Source organism: Rhinolophus sinicus, linkage group LG05 (assembly GCF_036562045.2).
Source record: "Rhinolophus sinicus isolate RSC01 linkage group LG05, ASM3656204v1, whole genome shotgun sequence".
Classification (NCBI taxonomy): Eukaryota; Metazoa; Chordata; class Mammalia; order Chiroptera; family Rhinolophidae; genus Rhinolophus; species Rhinolophus sinicus.
The window spans coordinates 21,336,294-21,355,487 of record NC_133755.1 but is presented as its reverse complement, the minus strand read 5'-3'; the positions used below and the strand labels follow the sequence as shown (position 1 = coordinate 21,355,487).

The following is a 19,194-nucleotide window of genomic DNA, read 5'->3' as shown; positions in this document are numbered from 1 at the left end:
TATAAGTTATCTATTTATGTATCTTCCTCCCCCATTATGAAAGCCTTAAAGAGAGGAACATTTTATCCAGTCTATCAGTAAACCCGTTTGCTGAACCTTCAAATATAATCACAATCCAAAAACGTGTTACTGTTTCTCCTGATATCATCCAGGTCCAGGCCTCCATGAGTTTCCTCCTAGCTTACTATTGTAGTGCTCCTACTTGCTCTCCCTGGTTCTGCCTTAGAGTCTACAAGCAACATAGTAGCCAGAGTGACCCTTTTTAAATTTAAGTCAGATTATATCATTCCTTTTCTAAAAATCCATATAATTGCTTCCCATTTCACAGGTGGTAGAAGCTCAAATCTTCACGGTGGCCTATAAGGCCCTGAGTGTTTTAACAATCCCCACTCCCATTAGCTCTCTCACCTCATCTCTAACATACTCTTTCTTGGGGCACACTGGCCTCTTTGCTGCTTCTCAAACATACCAGGTGTGTTTTCTTAAGGCTTTGCACTGTGGCTCTTAACACCTTTCTGGACCCAAATACCTGCATGGCTAACTCATGTCAACTTTTCTAAGAGGCATACTGTGACTATCCTATTTAAAACTAAAAATCAAACCTCCTCTCATCCACCCCGAACCCCCCTTGCTGTGTTTTACTTTTTCTTTTTTCCATATATTTATCATCTTCAAACATACTATATTATTTATTTATTGTTATGTTTATTGCCTACTGTCAATCTTCCCCTGCTGGAATATAAATTCTATGAAGGAGGAAGCCTTGTCTATATCCTAAGCGCCTAAAATATGGTAATCACCCAATAAATATTTGCTGAGTTGAATACTGAATGAAGCTAAACAAAAGGAAAAAAAGGTAATCCCCATGTATACCAAGATGCTGATGCCGAAATTATCTTTTTATCTAGAGTAGATTTTGTGGTTAAGCTTTCCTCTAAATTTCACTATCACTAAATTGAAGATACATTAGTCGCCCTTACCCACAGTTTCACTTTCCAGTTTCAGTTACCCACTGTCAACTGAGGGATGAAAATATTAAGTGGAAAATTCCAGAAATAAACAATTCATAACTTTTCAATTGCACACTATTCTGAGTAGTGGGATGGAATCTCGCACCAACCCGCTCCATCCTGATTAGGACATGAGTCATCTCTTGTCCAGTGTATCCATGCTGTGTATGCTACCCACTCCTTAGTCACTAAGTAGCCATCTTGGTTATCAGATCGTCATGGTATCACAGTGCTGGTGTTCAAGTCACCCTTATTTTACTTACTGATGGCCCCAAACTGCAAGAGTAGTAATGCTGGCAATTCAGCTATGCCAGATAGAAGCCGTAAAGCGATCCCTTTAAGTGAAAAGGTGAGTATAGTACAATAATATATTGAGAGAGACCATATTCATATAACTTTTATTAGAGTATGCTGTTATAATTGTTCTATTGTACTATTAGTTACTGTTGCTAGTTTCTTACTGTGCCTAATTTATAAATTAAACTTTATCATAGGTATTTACATACAGGGAAAAATATAGTATGTATAGGGTTTGGTACTATCTGCGGTTTCAGGTATCCACCGGGGGTGGGTGGAATCCATTTGGAACACATCCCTGCAGATAAGGGGGAACTACTTTGTATGATATATATAAACCTTTAACAAATTCATCAGACTGCATTCTCTCAAAACAATCTGTATGGAGAACTCTCAGTATCATTCTTCATTCTAATTAGATACCCATTGGGCATGCCTCTGAAAAGCTCCATTTCTTAACCAGCACATAATACACAAATGTGCTCTACTATGCACTTGTACACAGCTCTTTTTTTAACTGGCTTTGGTATATATAATCCCAGACTATTTGAGCTCTCAGAAGACAGGAATATGTTGATGCATTCTATCCCAATCCCTGTTTTCTAAAGTAACATCTTTCACGTATGGGTACATAGCACTTTTGAGCATGACAAGAGACAACAACACCCAAAATACTAATTCTTTTAATGTCTAGCTTTTATAGTGATCAAAGCTCTATATTCAACCATCAATTACAGGGAAGAGACAGAAGAACATATTAACAGATACCATGGAGAAGCATGCAACAAAAGTCAGACTGTAGGAAACACTATATGGCAAAGATCTGCTTCATTAACAAATAAACTCCAGAAAAAGAAAAGCAGATGGACTTGTGTACTAAGAGACATATTATATGGATCTTCTTTAGATCCTGATGGAAACAATTACAAAAAATAATTAAGTTATTTAATTAAAAACAGTAAGTTATTAAGTTATCACAAAATGGCTGGATATTATAGATTATATATAAATTATATTTGGATACTGACCATTTTTTTAGCCATCACATTTAATATTGAAAGAAATGATTATTTTTTAGGTGTGATAATGGTATTTTGGCGATTTTTAAAGTATCTTTTATCTTTTAGGGATACAATATGAAATACTTATAAATGTATAAAAACATGTCAGAATTTGTTTCAAAATAATATGAAGTAGGGGAAAGTGGAAAGGGATATAAACTGGGGTTGGCAAACTTTTTCTGGAAAAAAGTCAGGTAGTAAATATTTAAATATTTTTAAAAGCTACATATTAAAAGCCTTTGAGAGCTGTATGATCTCTCTGTGGCATGAAAGCAGCCACATGACATATAAAGAAATGAGAGTAGCTGTGTGCAAATTTATAAAAATGGGCAGTGAACTGGGTTTAGCCCTTGGGCTGTAGTTTGCAAGCCCTTGGTATAAATAAATCAAGGACTGGCCATGAGTTTATAATTATTAAAGCTGCGTATTGGATAATTATCATTATACTCTTCTATTTTCTATGTTAGAAATTCTCTATAAGTTAAGAAAAAAAAGCCTGGATCACATTTCAAGATCACTGGTCTATTTCCATCTGCATTTAAAGTTTCATTGAACACACATTTCAGATACATCTCATTCCAGTTACACAATTCATTAATTGATACCTAGAAGTTGTAAACGGTCCTTGGCCATAACCAAATTAGTCATCATTTTAGCTTGAAGGCGTCTAGCTCTGTCACACTGTTCACCTGAAAGAAGAAAAAAAAATTAAAATATCCATGTTTCCCTACTAATAATGCTTCCGGATAAAATATCACCCCAACTAATCTCATGGGGAGTCACAGTCTTTATAAAGAAATTAAGAAAATATTATTTTCAAATAATAACTTTTAAAAAATTGGTTATAGTTCCTTATGCTGGTTTCATATCTACTGTGGTTATTTCATGGATTTCATGGATTTTGAGATATATTTTTTCCCTACATTTTGAAATCTTTGAAATCGGGATGTATTTTACAACCACTGCCAACTTACTAATGCTATCAGCCAGGTTACAATCATTAACAGTTTGTTACTGCCTGTGCATATGCAACTTTGGTCATAGATATGATGTTACACTGCTGTTATAACTATATCTAAATAAGGTCAGGAGATTATATTTAATAAGGTTTAAAATTCTATGTCATAAGAAGTGTATGTGTCAGTTTAATTGACATAGTTGTTTTTTTCTATTAGTGGTAGAATTGAAGGCATTTTTGATTCAGTAATATACTATTTTTCCTATAACCAACTCATTTTCTTCGAACTCTTCTATGAAATTGACAAAGAACAGCAAACATATTTTGTATATAATTCACAAAGTCATACTCATAAACTCATGAAAGTCTCAAATGCCTAACCTCCCATATTTACTTGTTTTACTCTGCTCTATTTTATGCAGAAGACCAGTAGCTAGAGTAGTCAGAATAAGAGGAGAGAAAAAACACGGTAAATATTGGACACAATGTAATTATTTATGTAAGTAGTAGAGTCAGCCAGCGAGACAAGAGACATCCACTGGGTGGACTGATCTATAAGGCTAAAATTTCTAGGCTACGTATTGTAATTTTAGTTTCCGATTTTATTTTAGCTACAATAAACTGAAGTTCTTTACTTATTTAATAGTGGTACCTATGTACTACACAACAGTCACAGCATAGTATTTAAGAATTCAGGCTCTGGGGCCAGCCCAGTGGCTCAGGTGGTTGGAGCTCCGAGCTCCTACCACCAAGGCTGCCGGTTGGATTCCCACATGGGCCAGTGAGCTCTCAACCACAAGGTTGCTGGTTCAACTCCTCGAGTCCCACAAGGGATGGTGGGCTCCGCCCCCTGCAACTAAGATTGAACACGGCACCTTGAGCTGAGCTGCCTCCCGGATGGCTCAGTTGGTTGGAACGTAGGCTCTCAACTACAAGGTTGCCAATTCGATTCTTCGAGTCCCTCAAGGGATGGTGGGCTGTGCCCCCTGCAACTAGCAATGGCAACTGGACCTGGAGCTGAGCTGTGTCCTCCACAACTAAGACTGAAAGGACAAAACTTGAAGCTGAACGGCACTCTTCACAGGTAAGATTGAAAGGACAACAACTTGACTTGGAAAAAAGTCCTGGAAATACATACTGTTCCCCAATAAAGTCCTGTTCCCCTTCCCAAATAAAACAATAAAGTCCTATTCCGCTTCCCCAATAAAATCTTTAAAAAAAGAACTCAGGCTCTGAAGTTGGACAACCTGGGTTCAAATCCTGGCTCTATCACTTGCCAGCTATGGGGCTGTAGGCAAGTTACTTAACTTCTTTGTACTTAAGGTTATTCATCTGAAAAACAATGGTAACAGCAACAGCCTCAGAGTGTGGGGTTGTGGTGAAAATTAAGAGATAATACATATGAAGTGCATACAATGCTTGGGCACATAGTAAGTGTACAACAAATGTTATCTATACATTTAAAGATAATATTAGACGCTAATTTTTTATTTGAGATAATAGAAAAGTAAAGATGAGAAATAATTGCTTTGGTTTCAAAAAGTCAAGTGTGAATCAAAGTTAAGACATTTACAGCTCATATTCTAACATGCACTCAAGCATTACCCATAAATGCAAAGGGGAGTCTGTAGATTAACCACTTCTTCCCTGCCTCAACAATGAGGAAAAAACTAAGTTTGAAAAATATGGCTAAAGGGGCAGCCGGTTAGCTCAGTTGGTTAGAGGGTGGTGCTCTTAACAAGGTTGCCGGTTCAATCCCCACATGGGCCACTGTGAGCTGTGCCCTCCACAACTAGATTGAAACAACTACTTGACTTGGAGCTGATGGGTCCTGGAAAACCACACTTGAAAAAAAAGAAAAAAGAAAAATATGGCTAAAAATAGGGCTAAAACATCACCAAGAAGGATATAAATGATATACTGGTTTTTGCCTGACTGTTATAGGTAATCAAGTGTGAGCATATCTGGTTATAACTTCATTTTTAGCATAATTAATAAAGCATGAACTGTAAGTAGACAATAATAACAATTAAAAATCTGTTAAATACCTTTAAGATAAATGGATCTGAAATCAGGGCAATCATGTGAATATAATTTGGGATGACTACTAAACAAATGTAAAATATAACCTTACCTTGCCCTGTAACTGTGACAGCTATTCCTTTTTCTAGTTCTTCAACACCCTTCTTATACCATTCCACAGCTTGCTCCTTTTGTCCTGCTTTAAAGTAGAAAAATTATTTGTATATATCACAAGTATAAAGAATACACTAAATATTTCCCAAAATATGCTGTTATTATTAGATGATACATGAAAAAGACAGTTGTGATCAAACAAGTCTGAAAAATATTATTATATGACTTGTTAGGATTTTTAGCATCTTAATGTAGATATGAATTTCCAAAACGGGGATATAGACTTCAATGTTTCTCAAAATTTTAATGCTGAGTTCTTTATTTATTCATCATCTCATGGTATTGATACTTATAACCATTTTGAATGCTATACTAGCGAGAATGTATTTTAAATAATTGGTTTTAAAATATATACATGACTTCAATAATAGTGAGAAAAAAGACTGTTTAAATGTATTTAAATTTGATGTAATATGTTTATTGTTCGGTGCCTCCTTTCTACAGCGTTTATTTAACAAATAACTGCAAAATGAGAATTGCTACATGAGATTACTACAAGTGTGGCATTTAGTAACACATTTCTATTTTCTTTGAAACAAATGACTGGTTTATAACATTAATTCTTACTCCAAGTTAAGCTTAAAAAGAATCTAAAAATTCAACATATCAACATGTATGTAGGATATTTCTGTAAAGTGATAACAATTATATGAAAATCTCATTGTTTTCGAAAATTAATTTCTTAGTCCTTAGAATCTGCAAAGCCTCTAAATGGCTAATACAGAGAGACAGTCAAGTTATGGTAAGAATCACCTATTACAATTGTGTGTTTCATTTTTTTCCAAACTCATTTCCCTATTTAATCAAACAAAAATTCCCATGTCTTTTATTAATATTTGAAATTTCAAAATCAATAAAATATCATGACTCTCTTGATAACATAGAATAAACACAAAATAAACATAGAATACTACACACAACTAAGAAATGCTGTCCCTTTATGAGTGGGTACCACCTACCTCTCTATCCCTTCTCCATCCTAAAAATAAATCACTAACTAAACTCAGCCCCTGGGACAGGGTAATTTCTTATGTATCACCGTGCCATTAGTATTTTACATAATGTCTGGTTCAGAGTAAGTGCTCAACAAGTACTTGATAATAACACATGAAGAAATTATTAAGATTTGTTGTAAATCAACTCAAATGATTTGGATGCTTACCTTCTTATTTTTCATAAAGAAAACACCTGTTTACATGTATTTTTGTTATTTTAATTTGAAAGAAGGGGAGAAATGACAGAAAATAGTAAAATAGCATTTGCATTCTAGACTTCCAGTGGTGGGAATATTGCTAATAATGTCACATTTGCTTAAAAGTTTTTAAAATAAACTACAATCTAACAGATTAAACAGGAGTTCCTTTTTTGTGCCTTTTCCCATTTCAACGTCCCTTCCCTTTTCAAAAACCACCATCATGAATTCAGTGCATACTTTTCTAGTGCATCTTTTTCTGTTGTTCCTATTTTATTTAAAAAATTTACATTGCTTTTGAGATTTTTGTTGCTGTATAGAGATCTAGTTCATTCATTTTTGCCTTCTGTATAGTATCCTATATCATCCCATGATTTATTCAACAACTTAAATAAAAGATATTTAGGTTGGTTCCAGTTTTTCAATATCTCCAATAACGCTACAATAAACGTACTTGTGCCTGTCCCCTCATGTAACGTACGAGTTTCTCTAGGGTATGCGCTTAAGAAGTAGAGTTGATGAGTCACAGTCCACCAGTCTCCATTCACCAGAAACCTACACACTGCTCTTGTAGAGTGCTTACGCACTGTGCCCATTCACACTCCTAACAGCAGTGTATGACAGTTCTCATTGGCAACATCTGAACAAAAAGTTTTAAGGAGTTGAGTACATTACTGTAGGCAGATGAAATGACTGATTACAAATACATTCACAGCTCAACAATTACTCAATTGCCTAATATTCTTTGGTAACAGGTAGTTGATGTACTGCCTTATTTGAATCTCACAAGTCAGCATGATACAAAATGCATAGATATTTCTTACCTAAAAATAGAAGACTAGTGGAAAAAGGACAGACATATAGGCCAATGGAACAGAAGAGAAAGCCCAGAGCTAGACCTACATTATATCACTGACTGACTTTCACAGAGATGACTAGGTAATTCAGTGGAGGAAGAATAGTCTTTTCAAAAAAATGATGCTGTAATAATGGACATCCATATGCAAAACCTTCGCATGCTATACAAAAATGAAATTCAAATGGATCACAGACCTAAATGTAAAACCTAAAACTATAAAATTTATAGAAGAAAATATAGACAAAATCCTTTGTAATGTTGACTTAGGCAGAGACTTGTTAGAACATAAAAATTCATGAACAGTAAGAGAAAAAAACTGATTGATAAACTAGACTTCACTAAAATTAAAAGCTCCTGTTCTTCAAAACAGAGTTAAGATGATGAAAAGCCACAGACACCTATACTGGGAGAAAATATTTGCAAAACAACATGTCTACTAAAGCACTTATAACCAGAATATATAAAGGACTCTTACAATACAATGATAAAAAATTAACTCATTAAAAAACACTGGTCAACAGATCGAAACATACACTTTACCAAAGAAGAAACATAAATGGCAAATAAATACAAGAAAGAAGCTAAACATCATCAGTTGTTAGCAAACTACAAATTAAAACTACAAGATACTATTATGTACATAATTTAGAATGGAAAAGAAATTACAAGATAAAGCATAAATGGACCTCTCATATGTTTGTAGGTGTAAATACAAAATGGTACTGCCATTGTGGAAAAGGGTTTAGTAGTTTCTTATGACATTAACACGTATTTACAACATGACCCAGCAATCTATTCTTCCACACATTTACCCAAAGAAATGAAAAGATTAAAGACCTGTACATGAATATTTATAGTAGTTTTATTCATAAGAGTTAAAAACTGGAAACAACCCAGATGTCCATCATTTAGTGAATGGATTAACAAACTGTAGTACATCCATACAAAGAACACTACTCAGTAATAAAAGAGAACAAACAACTGACATGTAGGAATATGGATGAATCTTAAAAACATGCTAAGTGAAAGACGCTAGACACAAAAGGCTACATATTATATGATTCCATTTATATGACACTCAGTGAAGACAAAACTATAGGGACAGATCAGATCAGAGATTGCCAGGGGCTAAAGGAAGGAGAGGGGACTGAGCACAAAAGGGCAGAAGGAAGCTTCTGGGGTGATAAAATATTCAATATATTGATTGTAGTGATGGTTACCCAACTGTTTGTAAAAATTAATTGAATTATACACCCCTAAAAAGGGTAAATTTTACTATCTATGAATTATACCTCAATAAATCTGATTTTTAAAAAGTGCATTATTCCGACATTTATGTATATGGATAACCGCTGTGACTTAGATTATAATATTGGAACTAAAATTTTGATTACAAGAGTAGGATTAGAAGAGAAAAGCTAGAAAAATATTTTTTAAAATACTGTTTCAAGGATTGGAGTTTTCAAAACTGAAAATTACCAAAATGTGGAAAGGAGAAAAGCCAACAGAAGTGAGCCTGGCATTTGGGGCACTTTTCTGCTTGAAGCAACAACTGCCAATTCTGAAAGCAAAAGTGATCGAGAAACTAAGCAGAGCTTTCACCAGGCTCATGGAACTAAGTTAAACAATGAATTCCAGGGCATGCCCAGGAAAAGTAGTGGCAAAGATCCAAGGATTTCGGTTTGGACCCTGTATTATTGAAGAGTTATGAACTAGGCCAGACTGCACAAAGGCTGAAACCCATATTCAAATCAATTTAATCCCTTAAGGTAGGGGAAACTACAGCCCATAACTTCCACTGATCACCCTTCTGACTACATCATAGCAGAAAATAATCAAACCTTTCAATGGTCTCTAGCACAGAAAAGGCCTTCAAGATACTTTAAATGAGAGTTCCTAGTTTCCCTTATACATTTCCCTCTTACCCCTGTGGCTCCAAATAACACTCAAACTCAACTAACCAGACTACACCAAATCAAGAAAGTTGGGATGAAAGAAACTTACAATCACTTGTTGTATTGAAAATATTAGCCAATAATTTGAACAAGTAAACTACATACTATGTTTCCCCGAAAATAAGACCTAGCCGGACAATCAGCTCTAATGCCTCTTTCGGAGCAAAAATTAATATAAGACCCAGTCTTACATTACATTACATTACATTACATTGTATTATATTACATAAGACCGGGTCTTATAGTAAAATAAGACCTGGTATTATATTATAGTATAGTATAGTATAGTATAGTATATTGTAGTATACTATAGTATATTATATAAGACCGGGTCTTAAAGTAAAATAAGGTCTTATATTAATTTTGCTCCAAAAGACGCAGTAGAGCTAACTGTTTGGCTAGGTCTTATTTTAGGGGAAACACGAGTCAATGGCCCAAGGGTCAAATACAGTCAGCTGCCTGTTTTTGTACATACAGCTTTACTGGATCACACTCACTATAAAAAAGTATTAGGCAGTTGTGACACATAGCTTAAAAATTTACTAAACGGCCCAATAAAACAATCAAACTGAATGCAAAAATGAGCAAAGAACTTGAACAGACATTTTTCTAAAGAAGATATGCAAATAACAAGTAAGCACATGAAAATATGCTCAACATCATACGACATTAAGGAAATGTAAATCAAAATAATGATGAGATACCACTTCACATTAGGATGGCTATATTATTTTTTTTAAAAATCTTAAAACTAACAAATGTGTAGAGAAATTAGAAACTCTTGTGCACTGGTGGTGGAATGTAAAAATGGTACAGCTGCTAGGGAAAACAGTTCGGCAGTCCCTCAAAAAATTAAACATAGAATTACCGTATGATTCAGCAATTTAACTCCTAGGTAGGTATTCAAAAGTATTGAAAGCAGGGACTTAAACAGATACTTGTACATCAATGTTCATAGCAGCATTATTTGTAATAGATGGAAACCCAAATGTCCAACAGATGAACAAAATGCAGTATATACATACAATGGAATATTATTCAGCAAATTAGTAGAGACGGAAAGCAGAACAGAGGTTATCAGGAACTGGTGGAGGGGAGAATGGAGAAAGGGAAATGGGGAGTTACTGTTTAGTAGGTATGGAATTTCTGTTTGGGATGATGAAAAGTTCTAGAAATGGATAGTAGTGATGGATGCATAATGCTGTGAATGTACATGTCACTGAATTATACACTTTAAATGATTAAATTGGCACATTTTATATAATCTATGTTTCACCACAATAAAAAAAAATTACCAAATGATCCATTACAGGCAGTTTGCTGATCCCTGGTATACAGCAATAAAAACGAATAAAACACTGCCACATGCAACATCATGAATTAATCTGAAAAGCATAATGTTGAGCAAAAGAAGTCACACACAAGAACATATGTGATTCCATTTATAAAGCTCAAGATTAGGCAAAATTGATGTATGATGTTAGAAGTTAAGATTTGTAGATGTCTATGCAAAGGATGGGGAAAGGTAAGTGAGTGGCCCTCCCACTCATGAGAAAGGTGGGCTTCTGGAGTAATATTTTATTTCTTGACCTGGTGGGGTTTCAAACTGCTGTGCGCAATTTGAAAATTCATTAAGCAATATATTGTACTAATTGTGCACTTTGTATATTTTAAAAAAGTGTACTTAAAAACTGAAAAAATAGAGGAAAAAGATCAGACATATTGAAATGGAAAGAGTTCCAATACATTAAGTCAAAAAGGTTATAGATTAGTTTGTATGTAACACGGTTTTTTTCATCTGATGAATAAATATTTATCTTTGTATAATTAGACAGTCAGGAAACTTGTTAGTAATCATCTCTCTAAGGGTAAGATTACAGATGTTCTCTTTTTATATTTGTTCATTATATTTTAAGTATGTGTTACTGAACAAGCAACAGAAATACTAAAAATATCCACCTTTAAACAGATAAGTATAATAGACTAATTTGTGAATTATCTACTGCATCTTTTCATTTATGCATTAGTGGTACCCAGACTGCCACGAGAAAAGTCAAAACAAGAGTAGTTTGGGGTAGAGAGAGATATGTGTTTACAAGTGAGTTAGAAGACTGAGATTTAAGTCCTTGCTCCATGATTTAATAGCTGTATGATGTTGGGAAAGTTAGTATGTCTGAGCTCCAGTCTCCTTACCTAAAAACAAGATAACATTTCCTTCACGTAACTCTGAGTTGTGGCAAAGATCAAATGAAAAGGGTACACAGTAATACTTCAAATAATAAAGAGGTATGTAAACATTACTTTTACTATCTTTATTATACTTGTATTTAGTAAATTTGATTAACTAATTTAAATCCTTGTACTCCTAAACTGTATGAACAATTATATGTTCCTGAATTTTGCTCATTCAAGTTATACAAAGCCCACTGCTTTCTTTTACTTATCTAATTTAGTCCTTCTTAAGTATCTGTTTACAAACAACTCCAGGTAGCAAATACATCCATTTTCCTACACAATTTTCTGCTAGTAACTTGCAAGTGTCACAATTAGCAGAGTAACAGATATCTTTAAAGATCTTGCAGATTTTAATATGTGCTAATCCTCAATAAACCACAGTGATCATGAAGCATCAGCCTAAAAGTCCCTTAATTCTCTTGTAGTTTTCTATTACAGAAAGGATGCTTTCTACTCTAATTCAGCAAAATGGTCGTATTTGCTTCCATTTTTAAGCTTCAAGGTTTTTTTTCTGAAGTAAAGACTTATTTCCCTATTAAATGGGATGGTTTTGAATCCCATGTAAAGAAATCATTTCAGTTTGGGACATTTTCTTTAAACTTTAAGAATGTTGATTAATTTATCTTCTTTAAAGTCTTTTGAATTTATTATGTATGGTGGGTAATTTTAATTTCCTTCTGTGCATTTTCTGTATTTTCCAAATTCTTTACCAAGAGCTTGCATTATGTTCACATATGAGTACAAAAAATTCATTTTATCTCTTTTGTAGTAAAAAGCTAGGATACTAAGTGAGGAGTGAAGTTAGAGGTAGACTTCCATCTGTTTTTTTGTGAAGGGTCACAATAAGCAAAAGTATTTTTATACTTTAAAAGTAATTCTTCCCCAAATCTCATTTACACAGCTGCTGTTTCCTAAAAAGGGTAATGGAAACTAGGTATCAAGGTTTAACAGTGTTCTAATATAACCTCTAACATAATCTTAAAAGAATTGTTGAATTAATAATAATAGTTACCCTCATCTCCCACCCCCCACCCCCCGCCCCCCTTACCCTCTGGCAACCACTAAACTATCGAATATATGGTGATGGAAGGAGAACTGACTCTGGGTGATGAACACACAATGGGATTTATAGATGATGTAATACAGAATTGTACACCTGAAATCTATGTAATTTTACTAACAATTGTCACCCCAATAAATTTAATTAAAAAAAAAAAAATCCTCTATAAAAAAAGTACGAAGCCCAGCATAAGCTAAGAAGTGTGTGAACATTTTAATTAGTTATATTCTAAATATAGAACTTAAATAAAGAGGGTAAAAGCAAAAAAAAAAAAAAATAATAATAATAATAGTTACCATTTTCTGAGGACCTACTATGCACAGACACTAAGCATTTTACAAACATTCTCTCAGTGTAAGTAACTTGCCCAAGATCCTTTGTAGTTGGAATTCAAATGTCAATTTGGATAAGAGGCACTGCAATTTAAAAATGATAAAATTGGACCCTCAAAGCTGAGAAAGAGGAAAGCAGCCCTGACATCCAGGAGCTGGCCTATCAGGTAGGGCTTATTTTCCCCAAAAATAAGACCTAGCTGGACAATCAGATCTAATGCTTCTTTTGGAGCAAAAGTTAATATAAGACCCGGTCTTATTTTACTATAAGACTGGGTATAATATAATATAATACTGGGTCTTATTAATTTTTGCTCCAAAAGACGCATTCGAGTTGCTTGTCCGGCTAGGTCTTATTTTCGTGGAAACACGGCAGGAGCTGACCTGGCATTACAGCTAGGCCTCGGTGTTCTGTTGAACATAAACAATTTCACACAACATAACATCACACACAGCCACTCTATAATCATGTCTAAACACAGACAAATCATGAACAACGTCCAAGCCATTAAATACCAAACATCCCCCTCTTCAGGCTCAGGAGTGCTTCTTAACCAATTACAGCTTTAGCTTAACCCTGGTCTTACCTCTTTCTAGATCAGATTTATTAAGATACTTAATCATAGAATTATCCTTACTTCCTGACAGCATCCAATCCAGAGGAAAAGGCTGCTGCTTTAAATCCTCTTCAAAATCACCTAACACAAGCCCAAATTCTTTGGGTTCTTTCCAGCACCCTTTTCCTGAGATACACCACGGTTTCCCAAGGTGTATGCTCTCCCTGGTTAAAACAAGTAAAATAAATCCCACTGTTAAACCACAGGTGTGTCCCTAGTGATGGCTGACTGAAAGGGATCAACAAAGCCCACTTAAGAACAACAGTTAATTCTCTCCCTTTCTATTATAGCATAAAATATCTGCAGAACAACAGAAAAGATGTGAATAAGTGTAGCACGTCTATGCTACACCCATATAGCTGTCAAACATTTAACAGTCTCCAAGAAAATAATAGATTTTGACATTTTTCTTTCCTCATTTACTAGAATGAACACTGCAGAGATGTGAGTATGCTCGAAGATGTTTCATTCTATAGGATATCTAGCATGAGCGATTATAAGTCACAAAGCAACAAAAAAAGGCTACATCAGCATATTAATACCGTCACTGGTATTATATAGGTCAAGGAGAGGAAAAATAGTAGAAAAGTAGAGCATCTATACTTTGCCAGAAGGAGAAAATCCAACTACTATTGAGTAGAGCAACCACTGTTGGGGAAGAACATGGTGGAAAGTGGCAGAAAGAGTTAGGGAAGATTTTTCTTCAATAATTTAATATTCACTTACTGATAATCTCTTAATTGTTATTAGGATGATTTACAATAATCTTAGGAATCTAGTTAACAGGTGAGTTTTACAGGGTTTAACTGTATTCTACATTAGGAAAAATATAAACTGCAATAAACAAACAGCTAAAAATAGAATAAGAAATAAAGCTCCTGACAGTGGCTACCTTTCTATCTCTTAGTGCAAATACCACTAAATATTCTTGAAGAGAAATGTGAAATGTTTATCATATATTTAATAAAAGGTAAAGTTATTCTCTGGGAAAAGTATGATATCTGAATGTCCATCCATCAGAATACTTCTTTCTTTATTATAATGATGTATACTTTAAAGCCCAAGAAAATTGTCTGAAAGCAATCCTTTCAAAATGGTGTCCAGTAGTTTTTAGGAGTAAAAGAAAGTATACCAAATCTGACACTTCTGGTTTCTACACTCTATCTTCACCTTCTAAAAACAGATGTGGTTAGGCAAGTATTTTGTGTGTGTTTTAAATAAAGTCCAAAGGTAAATAACATGGAATTACAAAATTATATGGAAATCAACTTTTTATATAACCTGCTGTTTTCATATAAACTGACTAGGAATAAGTCAAAAAGGATTTTATTTAGACAATTTCTGTCCTTGATGCCAGATTCTTCAGCCCTACAACATCCTGAGAAACTGGCTCTCTCATACAACATTCTGGACCCTTACTGTCAAGTCCTACATACCTGAGGGAATCCAACCACACCTAGAGAACCTGCACCGCTGTACTACCCAGGATATCTCAGGCTTGTCTACCTGCAGGGGCCATGTGAAACATGTTAGGTCATATCCTGGTTAATCCAAAGAACCACTGTTACAACCTCCTCTTTTCTCCCAAGGATACAAGGGACTCTGCATTACAAAACAGAGAACCTGCTTAGTATAAAACAAAAAGTATAAAATCACAAGTCTGTTCACCTAAATGCTGTTCCTGGTTCTGCTACAGTGAATTTACTCTTTAAATTTCAGTTTCTCCATATATACAATGGATATCATGGGTTATCAGTTTTCCAAGGATGTTCAACAATTTAAGAAAATATCCACAAAACTATTTAATTCCTTGAAAAAAAATGAGGGATACATAATATAAAGGAAAATATATACACATTTATTAATCACATATGAGTATGTTGTCTTAACAGATCTCACTGGAGGGGAAGTGAATTTTTCTCAAATAACATGTGGAATGCAGAGCTGTGCAAATTAACTGGTATCCGATAAATGTTTGCTTCAATGAATACACCTCACATAGCCTTATATTAGGTAAATACAATTTGCTGTGTTAGTCTTCTCTATTTAAGATAGTCTGGTTAAAGACAAACTTAGGCCTTTATGAAAATTCAGTATCAAAGCTGAGTATGCGATAAAAAAGAATGAAATCCTAAATAAACAGTCACCACATTAACCTCATTTATACACTATTTTATTAAAATAAGATTTAATTTGGCCTTTACTATTTCAAGGCACCAAATGTTTCAATTAACAACACTGTAGTCTGAAATAACTCACTTTACCTGATGAAATAAAGTGGGTCTCAGAACATTTAGAAGCTAAGTCAAGTTGCTAAGAGAATGGCAGTACATGACATTACAAGACTCTTAATGGTTTAACAGAGTTAGGAAAACTTTGAAGACTGCCTATCCAGTTCATTTCTATTTGTATATATGTTTGTTATTGATATATATTTTAATGCAGTGTGAAAGAGGGAGAATGAAATTCTCTTGGAATTAAGTTCTGTATTGTCAAGGATGGCTCTGAGGCAAATATACTTCAAATGTGAAGTCTTACAACTGGGTTAAGGCTGAAGTACAAAAATTTTCAATATGCTAAAGGAAAAACTTAAGATAGAACCATGACAATATGAACTCTGTTTTACTTCATTTTTACAGGAAAATGAATATATAACTAATTTGTTTGTTTGAATTAATTTTCTCATATGATTCATCAGCTATAGAATTCAAACTGAAGAGTTATCATAGCCCATTCTGATGTCCACTTTAGAAATTAACGCATAAATAAAACAAAAGCCTTTGAATAGAAACATCATCAGTAGAAAGAGGGTGAAATAAGGGGCACATAGATTGCTAAAATATTTGTACTTAAGGAAATAATTTAGGAGGATTTAAATATAATATATGCATATGTGATACTCAAAGATAAATCACTAGCATGAAACTCAAGGTCTGAATTCTACTTCTGTCACGAATCCTCACACAGAACTGATTTTTCTGCAAATCTAAGAGCCTAGGGTCTTTTTTCTTTTCCATACCTAGGTTTTCCTTGACCTCTCTTCTTATCCTACTTCCCAACGCCCAACACCCAGTACTAACTAGAATTTTATTTTCTGGCTTTCTCTTCCTAAACACAACAATTAATCTACCTTTAAACATATTTCCTCTACTCAAAAATATCTTTTGACCTAGATTAATCAACTTCAGAGGACCCTATTGTAATAGGGTACTGCAATAAAACAGTGCTTCTCTAGGAAAGGACGATGGTACCCTTCTTCATCCTCCCCAAGAGATCCTTGGAAAGAGGTGGTAAAGAATGAAGCAGTTAACAAAACACTTCCTTCCAGAAATACATGGTATTTTTTCTTAAGTGTGCCTCCTTCCTTGAACCCTCTTAACCTCCACTGTCCTTACACTCCAAGACCATGAATCACTGCCTTTCCTTATATCCTACTTCTTACTACCTTGCCCCATCAAAGAAATAGGTTTTAACAAAATTGAAATTCTAGAACAGTTTCTGGAGTTGATAGTGGAGAGAGAGCGACTACAAATGAAGTGCAGATTGACTTTTTTTTTAAATTTAAATAATGGACAACGCAAGTGAGTACTTAATAGAGGTGTGGTAGAAAAGTGTTCTTTGGTAGTTAAAGGGAAAAGGAAATCTCAGCATAGTGGAGTTGGGATGAAAACAGGAATTTTCAAAATGTACTCCTAATTTCATTTATCATCTTCCATAAAAAAACTTTCATTAGCTACTTGCATAGGTTTGGAATGATCTGCTTTAATCTTTGGAGCCTTAGTTTGTTCATCTGTAACATGCTGACAGTAACAGTACCTTCACCTCACAGGGTAATTGTGAGGATTAAATAGATAACACATGCAAAGCTAAGAGCACAGTGCCTGACACATAGAAAGGCTAAAAAACATTAGCTTAAAAGGAATCTGAAGGATGTAGTATCTTTGCTTTCGTTCAGAAACATTTTGTTTTTAAGTTTTATTGTAAAATGGTATCTATAAGTTTATCCTATTCTTTCACTTAACATTTCAATTTAGAAACTCAGGTTACCTTGGAATACTGATTTAGATAAAGTCAAAGTAACCAGAGGAAGAAGTTTTATGCTAAAATAAAACTTTACTGAAAAATACTTAGGAGTCATTATACTGATCAAATGACTGTCATGAAACTTTAAAAATGCAAATTCAGCTGTAATCATATGCAGCTGTTCTTTTCAAAATTAAGTCACCATTTGTTCTTTTTTTCTGACACTACAGTACTCTGCTTTCATTAAAAGCCTATAACAAGGCACAGCTTCTTCGATATCAAAACCTTTCAGAAACCTGGCTCAAAGGAAGACACACTGTTTACAGTGCGAGAAAGAATCCGTGTGGTCACTCTAGGACAACTGTCACTGTCATCAGCACGTCCAGATATCTCATGGAGACTTGGGTCCTGAGAAGTGTAGGGGAAGGCTGGTGTCTGAAACCAAGTCGACAGCTAGAGTGCCCTGAAAGGGGAGAGATTTTAACTGGGAATCGTAGAGCATGAAGGTCTGACTGCGGGGAAGCAGTCTCATGGGGCGGATCAATTCCGGGGGTGCACAGCCCGCTCCCGCCGGCAAGGGACGCAGGTGTTGCCCTCTTTCGGCGACCCCACCAATTTCTTCCCGACGCCGCCGCCCCTTCCCCCCAGCCCTCCTGTTACCTTTCTCGTCCTCATCGATGCGCAGGGCAACAGAGATGTACTCGAAGGCCTGTTTGTGGAAGGCTCGGACGCGCTCAGCCTCCCCGCCCGGCACCGGCGCCGGTGGTGAGGCCGACGCCGGCGTAGCCGGGGAGCTCCTCTTGGCGGCCATGAGGGCGCGGGAGAAGCGCTGGCAGAGCCACACGAAGAGGAGCCCCAGGTGGAAGGCGACCAAACGCAGCAGCGCGAAGCCTACGAACAGCGGGTAGGAGAAGTAGTACAGGTTCCGCTTATGCAGCGACTCCGGCGGAGGGGCCGGCCTGGGGGCGGGACGGGCGGGGGCCAGGCAGGGGGGCGGAGGCCTGGGAGGCACCGGGCTGCTGGGGCCGCCGGAGCCTTTTTTCTTCCCTCGTCCTCCCGGAGAATTCATTCACAGCTCCCACTGCCGCCGCCGCCATAACCCGTCTCCCGCAGACCGACGGCGACCAAGGGACGGCAGCGGCCACAGGAACAGAGAGGGCCACAGAGCCCCGCGCGCCGGCAGGTCCCAAGAGCTCGGCACCTCCACACGCGGCTCGTCGGCCCCGCCCCTTTCTCCTCTCAAGGCCGGGAGCACAACCCCTTCTCCTCCTCCTGCGGTTGTTGGTTCCTGCCCCTCCCTCTCTCTGTCCTCTCAGCCGCCTCCGGTAGCTCAGAGAGGCGGCCGCGCGCGCACGCCGTCCCGTGTCTTTCTCCGGCGCGCGCGCGCGCACGCCGCCGT

The 19,194-nt window shown here is 36.0% G+C and overlaps 1 protein-coding gene across 4 annotated transcripts in view; it reads right to left on the bottom strand.

The window, feature by feature from the left end:
- SPAST (spastin) overlaps positions 1–19,184 on the bottom strand; it is a 50,326-nt gene extending 31,142 nt beyond the window's left edge. For 2 of the 4 annotated variants that reach the window (XM_019741586.2, XM_074331859.1), the window contains exons 1-3: positions 18,456–19,142; positions 5,461–5,544; positions 2,974–3,057 (exon numbers count right to left, since the gene is read on the bottom strand). In XM_019741586.2, coding sequence (XP_019597145.2) covers positions 2,974–3,057; positions 5,461–5,544; positions 18,456–18,864 — 577 coding nt within the window. In that variant the 5' untranslated portion in view covers positions 18,865–19,142. Of the gene's footprint in view, positions 1–2,973; positions 3,058–5,460; positions 5,548–18,455 lie in introns of all 4 variants that reach the window. The other 2 variants (XM_019741577.2, XM_074331858.1) reach the window with 2 other exon arrangements.
- Positions 19,185–19,194: the final 10 nt, after the last annotated feature.